General features: G+C 40.4%; 1 protein-coding gene across 4 annotated transcripts in view; it reads right to left on the reverse strand.

Annotated features, from left to right (window-relative positions):
* Window positions 1–16924, reverse strand: part of RBM27 (RNA binding motif protein 27) — an 86938-nt gene that overhangs the window by 68919 nt on the left and 1095 nt on the right. For all 4 annotated transcript variants that reach the window (XM_055285779.2, XM_055285780.2, XM_063642701.1 and 1 more), the window contains exon 2: window positions 2309–2427. In XM_055285779.2, the coding sequence (XP_055141754.1) occupies window positions 2309–2427 (119 nt within the window). The remainder of the gene's footprint in view (window positions 1–2308; window positions 2428–16924) is intronic.

Genomic DNA, 16924 nt, shown 5'->3' on the forward strand with positions numbered 1-16924 from the left:
CTCAAAAGCCACATGTGGCTAATGGCTACTGAAATGGAAAGTAGATATAGACCATATGCACAAAGTTCTATTGGACAGTGCTAGTCTAGAAAGACACACACAAGCTGATAACAGTGATTTTATCTCTGGTGGCAAATTTATGGTTACTTACTTTCTTATTCTTTTAAAAATGTAGTGTATAGTTCCTTCTCATATATATTACCTATGTAATTTTTTTTTAGTTACTAAAATCCTTTCTAACTTTTTTCGTTTTTTGAGATGGAGTCTTGCTCTGTCGCCCAGGCCTCCTGAGTAGCTGGGACTACAGGTGCCCACCACCATGCCCAGCTAATTTTTTTGTATTTTTTTTAGTAAAGACGGGGTTTTCACCCTGTTAGCCAGGATGGTCTCGATCTCCTGACCTCGTGATCCACCTGCCTCGGCCCCCCAAAGTGCTGGGATTACAGGCGTGAGCCACCGCGCCCGGCCAATCCTTTCTAACTTTTTATAACAAAGAATTCTTAGACGTCTAAACATTCATTTGGCCTTTTACACCAAATATGTTTTGCTTTCTCTTTTTTCATGGCTCTACATTTCACAAGACTCATCTTTAATGTAAATCAAGTAATGTAAATGAACACATTTAGAAAAGAAAACATCTGTACTGGGGAGGAATTCTTTAAGTAGTTGTTGTACTGGGAAAAAATTCTGTCAGTATTGCTTTGTTTCTACAAAAAGAGCTGTAAAATGCATGAAAAAATATGTAATCCTATGTTTTAGATTGAGAAGCCATACTTACTTTTCTCTTTCTCAGTAAATACTTATTTTAAATGATATCTTCTTATCACCAATAGCTAAATCAACTGATAAATGTGTATTATTCACATTCCTATCCATCCATTCAACTATATATATATATATATATATATATATATATTTTTTTTTTTTTTTTTTTTTTTGAGACGGAGTCTTGCTCAGTCACCCAGGCTGGAATGCAGTGGCGTTGATCTTGGCTCACTGCAACCTCCGCCTCCCGGGTTCAAGTGATTCTCCTGCCTCAGCCTCCCAAGTAGCTGGGACTACAGGCGCATGCCACCACCTCCAGCTAATTTTTGTATTTTTAGTAGAGATGGGGTTTCACCATGTTGGCCAGGATGGTCTCGATCTCTTGACCTCATGATCTGCCCGCCTCGGCCTCCCAAAGTGCTGGGATTACAGGCGTGAGCCACCGCGCCTGGCCCATTCAACAATATTTACTGAACATCTTCCATGTACCAAGTACTGTAGGTTCCAAGTCTCCACTCTTAACCAAACAAAAGGCAAACAAAGGGTAGAGAGACAGATTAACAGGCAAATAAACCTCTGACAGGTGGTGACAAGTGCCATGAAAACAACAAAACAGGAGTCAGGCACAGGGGCTCATGCCTTGTAATCCCAGCACTTTGGGATGCCAAGGTGGGGCAGTTGCTTGAGGCAAGAAGTTCAAGGATCAGCCTGGGCAACAAAGTGAGACCCCAACACTACAAAAATAAAAATACATAGATATAAAAATAAACAAATAAAAAAGAAAAATAAAACAAAACAGGGTTGGAAGGAGGAGAGTGGATGGAGGCATGGAGTATTACACTGTATGTAGAGCACTTGGGGAAACCGCTTTCAGAAGATGACATTTGAAGAGACCAGAAAGAAGCGAGAGAAGATTCCATGTTTCAGGCAAGGGTAAAACGAGTTCAAAGGGCCTGAGTTGGAAACATGTTTGCCATAGTTCAAAAAATAGGTGGTCAGTGTGGCTAGAGTAGAACAAGTGAGGGGGAATGACAGGAGATAAGGTCAGAGAGGCAACAGGGGAAACCTTAGGAAGCTCTGTAGACCATGGAAACAGATTTGGTAAGAAGATGAAAAGTTAAAGGCACAAAGAGAAGAGGATCATACACATCTCTTCTTGGATATTAAGAAGCCCCATCCAAGGGGGGAAAAAAACTGATGAGCTCATCATCTTAATGAACACCAAGAATAAGCAGCTTCATTATCCTTAAACTGTTACCCCTCAATCATCAAGTAGACTCTGTCAAAAGCTGCAAAAGACCTAATCATCTAAAAAGCATTAGAGCTGCCATTGCCTCAATAGAGGAAAGCAGCAAAGAAGGAAAGGGAAAAAACCAGTTCTAACAAAACATGATAAATAATTAAGTATGAATGGGTATATTCAAGTATTCAAAGGACTCTGACTACTTTCTTTCCTATCAAGCTTATATCTGCAAGACTTTTCAGGAAGTTTTAAATTTAAAATCTTTACTTCAATACTCGATTGAAGGCCCATAATAATTACCTTTTTGTAAAAAGACATCAAGTTGATCAGCACAAAAGGCTTTTAATTCTTTCTCAGGTTTGTCCTTCTTGACCAGTGCTACAACATAGTTGGCTAAGGCTGAAGGATCAGCATCACATCTAGTTAGACAAAGAGAAAACAAAAATTTTAAAAAACACTTTTTTTCAAACAGTAGTGTAATTAATGAAGTCACCCTTATTTTGGAAAACGAGAGATCAAAACTCTATTCTAAAAAGTGACCACAAACACAGGCAACTTTTATAATAAACATATACATACTGTGAGATTTTCCTTTTGCATTTATTTCTACAAAATGACTAGTATGTCTTCTATTTTTGAGGTTCTAATTATACCAAGGATCTTGGGCGAGCTCTACATTTATTTGTTCTCTCAATGATAATAGGCAAAGAGTGGCAACTGACCCCTAAGTTGCTGTCTGGCTCCCAGCTATAGAAGCACTGTCAATAACACCTTCAGGAACTATCTGTTCCAGGTGATTAACGAGCAAAAGGAAGGGAAGTGATGGAAAAACTTTCTCCTCTCCTCAAGACACCTCTCCCGACACCCTAGGCACCAGTATCTAAAAATGGCTATCAGCCCTTTTGCTAATCTCAATGAGTATCTTAAAGATCTTTTTAAAAAATAAGAACATGAAAAGAATGGCATTTAAATATTATTGGCAAATGCTTTAGCAGCTATAAGAAAGAAAGAAAAGATCTAGGAGTTAGAAACAGAAAGGAAAAGAGAAGTGGTGAAAGGACAGCAGAGATAACCTTTATCTACTTCACATTTTTTCTAGTAAGTAATCCAACACTGACACTCAAAATCATCTCCTATTCCAGGACAGCTCATAATCCTTGGGTTGTCAACTCCTGATGTATAGTAATCTGTCAGACTCGAGGTTTTATGTACATCACATGAAACTAAAAGTTTTCTTGTTGTAAACATATATATATATATATACATGTTTTCTAGGCTTCCTGATGAATTTTCTAGGCTTCCTGATGAATGCATAAATAACACATATCCTTCACAGTCAGGCTATGAAGGTAAAATGAAAACATTCAGGCTGGGTGCAATGGCTCATGCCTGTAATCCCAACACTCTGAGAGGCTGGGGCAGGAGGATCATTTGAGCCCAGGAGTTCAAGACCAGCCTGGGCAAAATGGCAAAACCCTGTCGCTATAGAAAATACAAAAAGTGGCCAGGTGTGGTGGTGCACGTTCGTAATCCAGGCTACTCGGGAGGCTGAGGCGGGAGGATGCTCGAGGCTGGGAGGCAGAAATTGCAGTCAGCCGATCACACCACTGCACTTCAGCCTGGGTGACAGAGTGAGACCATGTCTCAAAGAAACAAAAAACAAAAAAAAAATTCAGAATAACAGTAAGTAAAATCATTAGGCAAGCAAAGTGATTATATAACCTATAAAACACTATTCAAATCTAACTAATCTTGTTCTATAAACCTTGGGCCTTCACTGCCAGCCAGAAAGTTAAAAGGTTTCAGCTCACTTGGGAGGCTGAGGCAAAAGGACACCTTGAGCCCAGGAGTTGGAGGTTGCAGCAAGCCATGATCATGCCACTGCACTCCAGCCTAGGCAACAGAGTGAGACCTTGACTCCATAAAAAAAACAAAACAAATAAAAAAAAAAAAAACAGGCTTCAGCTCAAGAGTATCAATCACATTTCCAATAACTTTATGAGATTAGTAAACAAAATAAAAACCAAGCACCAGTACTTTTACTTCCTTCTAGTTTTTATGTTTAAAGTTCATAATTCAGTAACACAACTTTTTTGTTGTCAATATTAACACTGTCATGGGAAAGGCTGGTTCTTTAAATATCCATTCACCTGGCCAGGCACAGTGGCTCATATTTGTAATCCTAGCACTTTGGGAGGCCGAGGCGGGCAGATTACCTGAGGTCAGGAGTTCAAGACCAGCCTGGACAACATGACGAAACCCCGTCTCTACTAAAAATACAAAAATTAGCCAGGCAAGGTGGCTGGCGCCTGTAGTCCCAGCTACTCAGGAGGCTGACACAGGAGAATCGCTTGAACCCGGGAGGCAGAGGCTGCAGTGAGCTGAGATCGCACCACTGCACTCCAGCTTGGGCAACAGAGCGAGACTCCGTCTCTAAATAAATAAATAGACAGACAGACAGACAGACAGACAGATAGACAGATAGTCAGTCAAGGCTGGGCCTGGTGGCTCATGCCTGAAATCCCAACACTTTGGGAGGCCAAGGCTGGCTGCTTAAGCCTAGGAGTTCAAGAGCAGCTTGGGCAATATGGCGAGATCCAGTCTCTACAAATAATATAAAAATTAGCCAGGCATGGTGGCGCACACTTGTAGTCCCAGCTACTCAGGAAGCTGAGACAGGAGGATTGCCTGAGCCTAGGAGGTCAAGGTTGCAGTGAGCCATGATCACACCACTACCCTCCAGCCTGGGATACACAGTGAGACCCTGTCTCAAAAAATAAAAAAAAGTAAAGATTTTTCTTAAGCAAAAATGTTACATTTTGGAGAATTATGAACAGATAACCTTATTAAGGCCAACTGTTAAATTCTAAAATTGATAAATATATTGTAAACTTGAATTTGCTGAGAGTAGGTCTTAAGTGTTCTCACCACACAAAAAAAGATAGCTATATGAGATGATTATGTTAACTAGCTTTTGATATATATGCACATTTCAGCATGTGCATATATATCAAAACATCACACCTTAAATGCATACAATTTTTATTAATAAAATTTTAAATTAAAAACCAAAATAGTGAATATGTAGCCTTTCTATCTTCAAAAAATATTATGGTCGGGTGTGGTGGCTCACACCTGTGGGAGACCAAAGTGTGGGGATCGCTTGAGTCCAGGAGTTTTAGACCAAGTCGAAAATCTGCTTCTACAAAAATTTAACCAAGTGTGGTGGCATGCACCTGTGGTCCCAGCTACCCAGGAGGCTGAGGTGGGAGAATCACATGAGCCCATGAGGTGGAGTTTGCAGTGAGCCGAGATTGTGCCATTGCACTCCAGCATGGGCAACAGAGCAAGACTGTCTCAATAAAATAAAATAAAAATTACACATGCCAGCTGGGAGCGGTGGCTCATGCCTGCAATCCCAGCACTTTGGGAGGCCGAGGCAGGAGGATCACGAGGTCAGGAGTTCAAGACCAGCCTGACCCAAATGGTGAAACCCCATCTCTACTAAAAATACAAAAATTAGCCGGGCGTGGTGGCGTGCACCTGTAGTCCCAGCTACTTGGGAGACTCAGGCAGAATCGCTTGAACCCGGGAGGTGGAGGTTGCAGTGAGCCAAGATCACGCCACTGCACTCCAGCCTGGGTGACAGAGCGAGACGGTCTCAAAAGAAAAAAAAAAAAATTACACATGCCATGCTTACCCTGGCTATTCTATAAACACCTTAAAAAACAGATGTGTAGGCCCCAACATAATTTCACGCCTGAGAATAATAAGAAATTTTTTTATCAGTGTAGTTCTAGTCTACATTCATATGGAAGAGAGAAGGGGAAAAAATTACATTTCCACCTTTACTTAAAAAGTTTAGTTCTTGGATAAGGGTAGTCTAACACAGAAGAGAAGGACTTAGAAAAATAAATAAGAATGGAAGAAAATGGCAATGTTATTTTCTCTGATGTTATAGGAACCTTCAAGGAGCCTAATGATCTGATAGATTTAGTGCTGGGTACAGATAATAAAGTTTCTATATGTTAGGAATGGGCAAAAGAGTCAGATATTGGATAACTGAAATGGGTTTAAGAAACCCAGATATTGGCTGCGCGCAGTGGCTCATGCCTGCAATCCCAGCAGTTTGGGAGGCTAAGGCAGGAGGATCACCTGAGGTCAGCAGATCGAGATCAGCCTGGCCAACATGGTGAAACCCCATGTCTACTAAAAATATAGAAATTAGCCAGGTGTGGTGGCATGCGCCTGTAATCCCAGCTACTTGGGAGGCTGAGGCAGGAGAATTGCTTGAGCCTGGGAGGCAGAGGTTGCAGCAAGCCGAGACCATGCCACTGCACTCCAGCCTGGGTGATAGGGCGCAACTCAGTCTCAAAAAAAAAAGAAAAGAAACCCAGGTATCTTTTACATATATTTAGCATTCAGACTCTAAAAAACATACGCCAAGTTAGGCTGCTTCTGATGAAATGCATTTTGATATGACAGTGTTAAAAATCAAGATGAATATACATGAAAGTAAAAGAGTAGAAAAGGTTAGACTCCAGAAGAAGAGAATGATCACAGATTCTAAACATTTGTTTAATGTGAGGGAACAAACGATTGTCAATAACTGACAGAAATCTCCACCAAATACAACAGCATGTTTACAGCCAAAGGAATAGGACCATTTACATTTAACAGCTCCTAACACGTATCCATAAAGTACGCTCTGAAGAAAATTATAAGTCTAAAATAATAAGTCACACTAATTGAATGGTGAAACTTAAATACATGGGGGACTTTTGTGCTCTAATTTTCTAGACCTTTACAATTATTCTTACTTATTCTTTCACCCATTGACTCCTCACTATATAATCTCTAAAAAACAGCCATGATACTGTAGCTACAGTATCAATGTTAACTACTCAACAAGACTTCCAGAAGTATGTCACAAAAATCTGAGTACAACTAAGACTCGAGAATATAAGACAAATGCAGCATCACTTCCCTCTCCTGAAAAATCATCACTTCTTTCTTCTCATACTCAGGAAGAGTACTTAAAATCTTTTAGCCACTTTATTTGGAACTAAAGCTTATGGGAATCCATTACTGCTTGACTATAAAAACAAGGATATTTGGGGATGAAAGAGATTGTAAAATTTGGGACCCATGACTATGCTAAATACACATGTCTCTAGACAAAAAGGGACTTCTATTATAACACAGAGATTAGAAAAGGTAATAATATCCATCTTAAATTACCATTCTACTATAGATTTGTAAATCTGTAAAGAAAAATTAAGAGATCGATTTAAGATCAGGCAGACAGCACATCTGTGGAACTAAAACTCAGCTGCAATTCCACACAAGTAAAATCTGTTTCACAAGCATGTCTTTTTCTAATGTATATCTGCAGGAAAAATTAATGTATCTTAAGTATCAACCAACAGTTACCTTTTAAAGAATCAACAAAAGAAATTTCCTAAAGCTTAATGTAACTTACAAATAGGATTCTTTAAAATTCACACCTTGCACAATAACATTTTAAGAACATGCTTCAATTATCTTTTAAGTTATTTAAAAAATAAAAGTCAACAAATTTTTATCAGAGTAGGCTAATAGAAACATTGCCATAAAAATGCCTCATCTGTAAAAATCTCAAATTTGTCTTTTTCCCCTTTTAATGAAATCTCTATTGCACGTATATTACACAACTGCTGAGCCAGTACATAAGCTTCATAGAAAATTTCAGACATACAATCATAAGATCAAAGAGTAAGGTCCTACACCTTTGGCCCCAAGCCAAAAAACACTACTGAAAAACCATTACCATTTACTTGCTTTAGGAAAAAGGCCAAGACTACTTAGACCTTTCCCACTTTCAGAAAAATTTATATGTTTCTGAATATGGATCTAATTTTAAGTTCCATCTTAAGGTGCTCTTTCTTTCAGAGGTGAAACAACTAATACATGTGCTTCTGAGCCACAGGTAAAAAAAAAAAAAAAAAAAAAAAAAAAAAACTCGTGATCTCAATGCGTATCAACAGCCATTAAAAATATCCATATTCTTGGCCAGGCGTGGTGGCTCACATCTGTAATCTCAACACTTTGGGAGGCCAAGGTGGGTGGATCACCTGAGGTCAGGAGTTTGCGACCAGCCTGACCAACATGGAGAAACCCCATCCTACTAAAAATACAAAATTAGCTGAGCATGGTGGTGCATGCCTGTTATCCTGGCTACTCAGGAGGCTGAGGCAGGAGAATCGCTTGAACCCAGGAGGCGGTGGTTGCGGTGAGCCAAGATCACGCCATTGCACTCCAGCCTGGGCAACAAGAGCGAAACTCCATCTCAAAAAAAAAAAAAAAAAAAAAAATCCACATTCTCTGACCAGTAGTTACACTTATGATAAACTAGACTAAGGGAATAACGGCAAATATAGAAAATACTACTAGTACCTAAAGCTACACACACACAAAATGTATTTATTAAATAAAAACGGCATTACTTTTTAACAAAAAAATAGTGCCAAGGTAATCATTCTCTTATTGTTGGATGTTTGTGAAATATTAGGCATCCAAAGTGATGGTTATAAGCTGGGCATGGTAGTGGGTGCTTGTAATCCCAGCTACTCAGGAGGCTGACGCAGGAGAATCGCTTGAATCCATCCAGGAGACGGAGGTTGCAGTGAACTGAGATCACGCCACTGCACTCCAGCCTGGGCAACAAAGCAAGACTCCATCTCAAAAAATATATATGTAATATAGTATAATATAATACAATAAACAAATGTTTTTTAAAAAAATTATGGTTATGGCCAGGCACAGTGGCTCATGCCTGTAATCCCAGCACTTCAGGAGGCTGAGGTGGGAGGATCGCTTCAGCTCAGGAGTTCAAGACCAGTCTGGGCAACATAGTGAGACCTCCATCTCTAAAAACATAAAATAAAAAAATTAGCCTGGAGTAGTGGCATACACCTATAGTCCCAGCTACTCAAGAGGCTGAAGAGGGAGGATTGTCTGATCCTGGAAGGTTGAGGCTACAGTGAGCTATGACCATGTCACTGCACTCCAGCCTGGGTGACAGAGCAAAACACTGTCTTAATAAAAAACAAGGGCCGGGCAGGGTGGCTCATGCCTGTAATCCCAGCACTTCGGGAGGCCGAGGCGGGTGGATCACGAGGTCAAGAGTTCGAGACCAGCCTGGCCAACATGGTGAAAGCCTGTCTCTACTAAGAATACAAAAATTAGCCAGACGTGGTGGCGGGTGCCTGTAATCTCAGTTACTTGGGAGGCTGAGGCAGAAGAATCACTTGAACCCGGGAGGCGGAGGCTGCAGTGAGTCGAGATCGCACCACTGCTCTCCAGCATGGGTGACAGAGCAACACTCCATCTCGGGGGTGGGGGGAACAACAACAACCAAAAAAACCAAAGTGATGGTTATAAAAGCAATATAAATATGTGAAAAATGCTTCTGATGTAATGTCAAAGAAATCAGAATTTTACAATGAGTCTGACTGTAGCTATATAAAAATTCATACACATAAGAGAAACAGAAAATAAGTACTAATAATTTTCTTTTCTCTACTTTCTATATTGTCATAATGCAATAATACGTTTATTTTTATTTTAAAAGAATGAAAGTGAATTTAAAAAAAAGTCTGACTCTGAGATCTGTGTTCAGATTATTCCTTTGGTAAGACCATACTGGGCCAGGCCCGGCGGCTCACACCTGTAATCTCAGGGGCAGATTACCTGAGGTCAGGAGTTCAAGACCAGCCTGACCAACATGGAGCAACCCCGTCTCTACCAAAAATACAAAATTAGCCAGGCGTGGTGGCACATGCCTATAATCCCAGCTACTCAGGAGGCTGAGGCAGGAGAATAGCTTGAACCTGGGAGGCGGAAGTTGTGGTGAGCCCAGATCGTACCATTGCACTCCAGCCTCGGCAACAAGAGCGAAACTCCTCTCAAAGAAAGAAAGAAAAAAAAGATAAGACCATACTGGACAAAGTAAGTAAAAATGGAGTTGACTTTCACATTTGTTAATACTTATTAAAGATACACATATATTGGTACTTCTACTTCTTTTCAAATGAAAACTTTCTGTCTTAGTCTGTTTGGGCTACTATAACAAAATACCTTAGACTAGGCAACTTAGTATTTATTTATTTTTTGAGACAGGGTCTCATTCTGTTGCCCAGGCTGGAGTACAGTGGCGTGATCATGGCTCACTGCAGCCTCAACCTCCCAGGCTCAAGTGATCCTCCCACCTCAGCCTCCCAAGTAGGTAGGACGACAGGCGTGAACCACCATGCCTGACTAAGGCTTTTTTTTTTAATTTTTTTGTAGAGGCAGAGTTTTCACCCCATTGTCCAGGCTGATCTGGAACTCCTGGACTCAAGTGATCCACCCACCTCAGCCTCCCAAAGTGCTGGGATGACAGGCATGAGCCCACAATGCCCAGCCAACTAGGCAATTTATAAACAGAATTTTTCTTTTTTTTTTTTTTGAGACGGAGTCTCGCTCTGCTGCCCAGGCTGGAGTGCAGTGGCACAATCTCGGCTCACTGCAACCTCCGCCTCTCAAGTCCATGCCATTCTCCTGCCTCAGCCACCTGAGTAGCTGGGACTAGAGGCACCCACCACCATGCCCGGCTAATTTTTCATATTTTTAGTAGAAACGGGGTTTCACCGTGTTAGCCAGGATGGTCTCGATCTCCCGACCTCGTGATCCGCCCACCTCAGCCTCCCAAAGTGCTGGGATTACAGGCGTGAGCCACCGTGCCTGGCTATAAACAGAAATTTATTGCTCACAGTTCTGCAGGCTGGGAAGTTCAAAATTAAAGCATCAGCAAACTTGGAGTCTAGTGAGGACCCATTCTTCACAGATGGCACCTTCTGCGTCCTCTCATGATAAAAAGCAGGCTCCTTTCATATATATTTTTTTTGAGATGTCCAACATGAATTTTGGGGGGACACCAACATTCAGACCATAGTACTTTCATCTTCCCCTTAAGTAATTAGGGGCTTTCATGAATGAATATCACGTGGAAGAAATAACCCTAGATTTACTTGGGAAGAAAATATATACATACATTCATCAGTTGCAAATACCATTTGGATATTTGGGCCATAGCTCCTAGTATAGTAGCCACTAGCTAAGTACACGCACAAAATTAGACTACTAAAAAGTTTTTACTTTTCTAATTGTCAATTACCTATATATACATATGAGAATGTTCATTCATTTAAACATATACTGAGTGTTTACTAAGTGCCAAGCATATTGCTTGGTAATGGAATTACTTTAAACAAAACAGACTTTGCCCTGCACTCCCATGGCCAAGACATGGATATGAAAACAAATAATTACAGTACAAAATAATAAATTGTATAAAAAGAGATTAATAAGGAAGTAAGAAGCAACATTGTAAGAGGGTAAGAGAAGACAGTGGCAAGAAACAGGGCTATAAAAGCAACTTCTGGCTTCTAGCCTATAGTTATTGGGCCAGGAAGGATGAAGTCAGACATCTTTAAAAGGCAGACCAAAGGACATAAGAACAAATATGTTCTTAAGTTAGTAGACTAAAACTTGCCAAGAAGTCTTCTGGCCAAAGTTCTTTTCTATGAAATAGTGAATGGTATCCTTAAGTCCCACAGCACTTTAGAGGCACACTAATTCTCTGAAGCAACTAAGTACACTTCGAAAATTACCAGTACTTCCCAAACTTCAGAACATACCTCCAAAATACTTACTTAACCCTGGTAGTTTATTTACCAGGTGGTCAAGTCTAACAATTGCTAGATGATTATTTTCCCTCCCATTTGGGCAACTGCAGAGATTACTATTCAGAGTTCAATTTGATAAGGACTGCCAACATACAGCAACATGTAAACTCTAGAGTTCAACCAAAGTATACGCATCATGATCACTGAACCCATAAATATGAACCAATAAAATAAACTTAGTCTATTAACCTTATTGCTGCCTTTTCTATCACGCTCCAAGCTGACAACATATTCAATCTCCTAGTGCACTTTAAAAGACACTGATAAGGCCAGAACTCACAAAAACTGCACATCAAGTCTATGACTTTGACTAGCAATTCCTGTTCCTACCTATAGGACCTGCAATGAGACTCTAGATCTGTCTTGTAATAGACTGATTATTATTTTTTAAGTGGCAGTGGTGTTTAACATTAATAAGCAAAATACTTTTGCAGAAAGTTTCATGTATTTTCATATTCCAAAAACCATAAAATGTTGTTTACATTTATAGAATGATTCAGAGGTACACAAACCACTTAAAGTCTACATCATTAATACTCAGACATGGTGACGTAGGTAAAAGGCAAATAAAATTTAGTTCTGTTTAATGGAAAAAGGTTAGAAAATTTATCCTAAGTCACAGAGTGAATTAGAGATAGATATGGAACTAGAAATTAAATGCCGATTCATACAACAATGTCTATTAAAGACAGACAAGTTGTCCAAAGAGTTTACAAATTCCACCATGCTTTTTAAAACATACACCAAGAGAAAGTTTTACACTAAGCCAAACAAGCAGCAGTGAATAATACATATTTATACATTTTATATAATATAAATAAAACATTCCCCATTAAATACAACATGTTTTGATAGAAATGCAGGTTACTGAAAAATGCTTGCCTGATCTTTTTTTAAACTTGCAGAAATTCCTTTAGTGATGCACTTATCTCCTGAATTTAGTAGAACCTTACTTTAAAGGGGTTCACATTCTTACAATGAGCAGTTATTTCTGACAGAAAGAAACCATGACATCTCTAAATTGTGTATAATCCCTACACAGTCTCTATGACTAGGATATCCAGGATATTTTGAAAGTGAGGAAAGATGAAGGCCCCAAACAAGAACTGAGTCTAATCTATTCATGCAGCTGTAGGGAAAGAGACAAACTTCTCGACTGAGATACTGGTTTCCCTCCCTTTTACTGCATTGCCAACAAAAATGGTGGTACTAGTTTATTCCAGCCAGTTAAGGAGTCATTTCTTCCTGTCTCCCTCCTGTCCTTCTTCTAATAAAAGTAATAGACGTGTTCGCCACCTACAAAGGGAATGGAAGGTAACAGATAAGCTCTAATAGCCCATGACATTCCCAACTTGTCCACAGGGAACAACCAACTGTAAATTAGATTGGTTTAGAAATACCTCCTGTTGGCCGGGTGCAGTGGCTCACACCTGTAATCCCAGCACTTTGGGAGGCCGAGGAGGGTGGATCACGAGGTCAGGGGTTCAAGACCAGCCTGATCAACATGGTGAAACCCCGTCTCTACTAAAAATACAGGCGTAGTGGCAGGCACCTGTAATCCCAGCTACTCAGGAGGCTAAGGCAGGAGAATTGCTTGAACCCAGGAGGCGGAGGTTGCAGTGAGCCGAGATGGTGCCACTGCACTCCAGCCTGGGCGACAGAGCAAGATTCCATCTCCAAAAAAAAAAAAACCTCCTGTTAGGCCAGGTGTGGTGGCTCACGCCTGTAATCCCAGCACTTTGGGAGGCAGATCACCCAAGGTCAGGAGTTCAAGACCAGCCTGACCAACACGGTGAAACCCCGTCTCTACCAAAAATACAAAAATTAGCCAGGCATGGTGGCACACACCTGTAATCCCAACTACTTGGGAGGCTGAGGCAGGAAAATCGCTTGAACCCTGAAGACGGAGGATGCAGTGAGCCAAGATTGTGCCACTGTACTCCAGCCTGGGTGACAGAGACTCTGTCTCAAAAAAAAAAAAAAAAAGAAAAAAAAAAAAAAGAAATATCTCCTGTTACATGCATATGTTTCACTAGGAACAAGATGTAACATTTTAAAAATCCCCCGGGAGTTGGAAGCTTTCATAAATTTAATTTATGTAAACTAAGCTAAATAAGAAAATGTAATGGAAAATCATGTGCACACAGGCTGGGCACGGTGGCTCATGCCTGTAATCCCAGCACTTTGGAAGGCCAAGCAGGCGGATCACAAGGTCAGGAGTTCAAGACCAGCCTGGCCAACAAAGGGAATCCCACTCTCTACTAAAAAATACAAAAAATTAGCTGGGCATGGTGGTGGGCGCCTGTAATCCCAGCTACTCAGGAGGCTGAAGCAGGAGAATCACTTGATCCCAGGAGGTGGAGGTTGCAGTGAGCGCCACTGCACTCCAGCCTGTGCGACAGTGACAGATTCCATCTCAAAAAAAGAAAGAAAAAGAAAGAAAATCATGTGCACAGCCATAGTTTGATTCCAACCTAGCCAGTGCAACTATACTATCTCAAAGCCTAGCAACTGCTCTGAAATGCTATGTTGTAGCAACATGCCAATCTGCCATGAAAATTTTCTTGAATCTGGAATATGCAAAAAAGTAAATTTACAAACACAACCCACTTTAGCATATAATTTATTACATTTTAGGATATCTAAACAAACAAAAAATAATCTCCCATGATGACATACTAAGAATAAAAATATATGTGGTATCTGCATTTACTTTATTATTTATTATTAACATCTCCATTCAAAACTGTTACTTAGGCAAGTTAAAAATACGTATTTTAGGCCAGGCACAGCAGCTTTTGCCTGTAATCCCAGCACTTTGGGAGGCCGAGGTGGGTGGATCACCTGAAGTCAAGAACTGGAGACCAACCTGGCCAACACAGTGAAACCCCCGTCTCTACTAAAAATACAAAAAATTAGCCAGGCATGGTGGCAAGTGCCTGTAATCTCAGCTACTCATGACGCTGGGGCAGGACAATCACTTGAACCCAGGAGGCAGAGGTTGCAGTGACCTGAGATTGCACCACCACACTCCAGCCTGGACAACAAGAGCGAAACTCCATTTCTATAAATAAATAAATAAAGTATTTTAGCCTTTTTTTTTACCCTAAATGAACAACAAAATTAAAAAAAATAAGCATGTGAACTTTAAGTTGAATATATAACTCAAAAGGAGAAACTAAACTCAAGTACTCATTTTGGAAGATAATTTTTACTCATGAAAATTACAGAATGATCATACTTATGAGTCTAAGTAGCTTTAAAAAAAGGAGGAAAAAAAAAAAGCCTAAGCAAGACGAAGCTCCTACCCAGACTAACTTTCAACATTAAGGGAAAAAAAAAAAAAAAACAAAAAACGAAAAGCACTACTCAGAGTAAAACATCTTAGGGAGCTTTAAAAAAAATAAAAAGCAAGTAACTATAAGGCTAAAAGTTGTTACCTTCTATCCAAGACATAAAATGTATGTTTAATTCTTCTTAAAAGGATATCTACCAAAAAAACTAAACTTGTTTGGAAAGTAGGTTGTTTTTTCTAAAGGCATCAGAGCAGCAGAAATACAAAATAAAGAGATGTATTTTTTCTTTTTTAATCTTAAATAACATAACACTTTTTTTCTTTTTATTTTTTTGAGACGGAGTCTGGCTCTGTCGCCCAGGCTGGAGTGCAGTGGCCTGATCTTGGCTCACCGAAACCTACGCCTCCTGGGATTCAAGCGATTCTTCTGCCTCAGCCTCCAAAGTAGCTGGGACTACCGGCACGCGCCACCCCAGCCGGCTAATTTTTATATTTTCAGTAGAGACGGGGTTTCACCATATTGGCCGGGCTGGTCTCGAACTCCTGACCTCATGATCCGCCCGCCTGGGCCTCCCAAAGTGTTGGGATTAAAGGCGTGAACCACCGTGCCCAGTCACATGAAGAATACTTTAAGCATACAGATATTTTTCTTTTTTCAACCTTTTCCCATATATGGTCAATTTCATTACATCCATCTTATTTCCCACCTTCACCACAAACCATCTCCATCTTTGTGCCCAAAACTTTATTATAGGAGTTTAAAAAAAACCGTATTCAAGAGACCTACATTCTTCTACAAAACCTTCAAGTGTGTTCAGAAGTCATTTTCACTGAAAGAGATCAACAGGGAAGTAGCTTGACATTGTCCCCCAGAAGCTCCTTTATCATGCCTCCATACCTCCCAAACTACTCCCTATTTTCACCTCTGAAAAACACTCAATTTTTCCACTAATGCAATCTGACCTAATGAATCAAAGCCTGCCCATCTCTTCTTCTACCCCTTTCTTTCAAGCAGAAAGCCCTGACCTTCAATAAGAGAATAATAAAGCAGAAGCAAAGAGGAGGCAAAACATGATTCCTTCCCTTCCAGTAACTAGCCATACCCCATTCCCCCAAATAATCACTCCACAACCCTACCCTTTAAAATGGTTATCAAACATGGCCAGGTCCAGTGGCGCACGCCTGTAATCCCAGCACTTTGGGAGGCCAAGGCGAGTGGATCACCTGAGGTCAGGAGTTCGAGACCAGCCTGGCCAACATGGCGAAACCCCATCTCTACTAAAAATACAAAAAATTAGCTGGACGTGGTGGCGCGCGCCCGTCGTCCCAGCTACTCGGGAGGCTGAGGCAGGAGAACCGCTTGAACCCGGGAGGTGGAGGTTGCAGTGAGCCGAAATCGAGCCACTGCACTCCAGCCTGGGAGACACAGCGAGGCACTGTTTCAAAAAAAAAAAAGGTTATAAAACAAACAAAATGTTGATACCTCTGTTAACCTCTTTCAAGCCTCCCAATAACATTTCTACTAACACCACCCAAAATATTTTTAAAAGACAGGTCTCTTTTCAGTCCCTCATCCTACACCCCAGTTATCTTCAAGTGTCCTCTCAATCTCACAAAAACATTTACAAAACTGTCCTCTCAATCGCACAAGAATATTTACAAATCTCTTATTCTTTCTACCGCTCCTTTTATTCCTCCAACACCTGTATCTAAAAATCCCTATATATTGTTAGGTATACTCCTCCACCAATTAATGTTGCATACCAGTGTAGCCCTTTCAAACCTCAACTAAACTTACAAAAACCTCTTTTTTCCAACCTCTATGTATCTAAAAGTCATCAGTTCCCCTAGCAC

Source organism: Symphalangus syndactylus, chromosome 7 (assembly GCF_028878055.3).
Source record: "Symphalangus syndactylus isolate Jambi chromosome 7, NHGRI_mSymSyn1-v2.1_pri, whole genome shotgun sequence".
NCBI classification, from domain to species: domain Eukaryota; kingdom Metazoa; phylum Chordata; class Mammalia; order Primates; family Hylobatidae; genus Symphalangus; species Symphalangus syndactylus.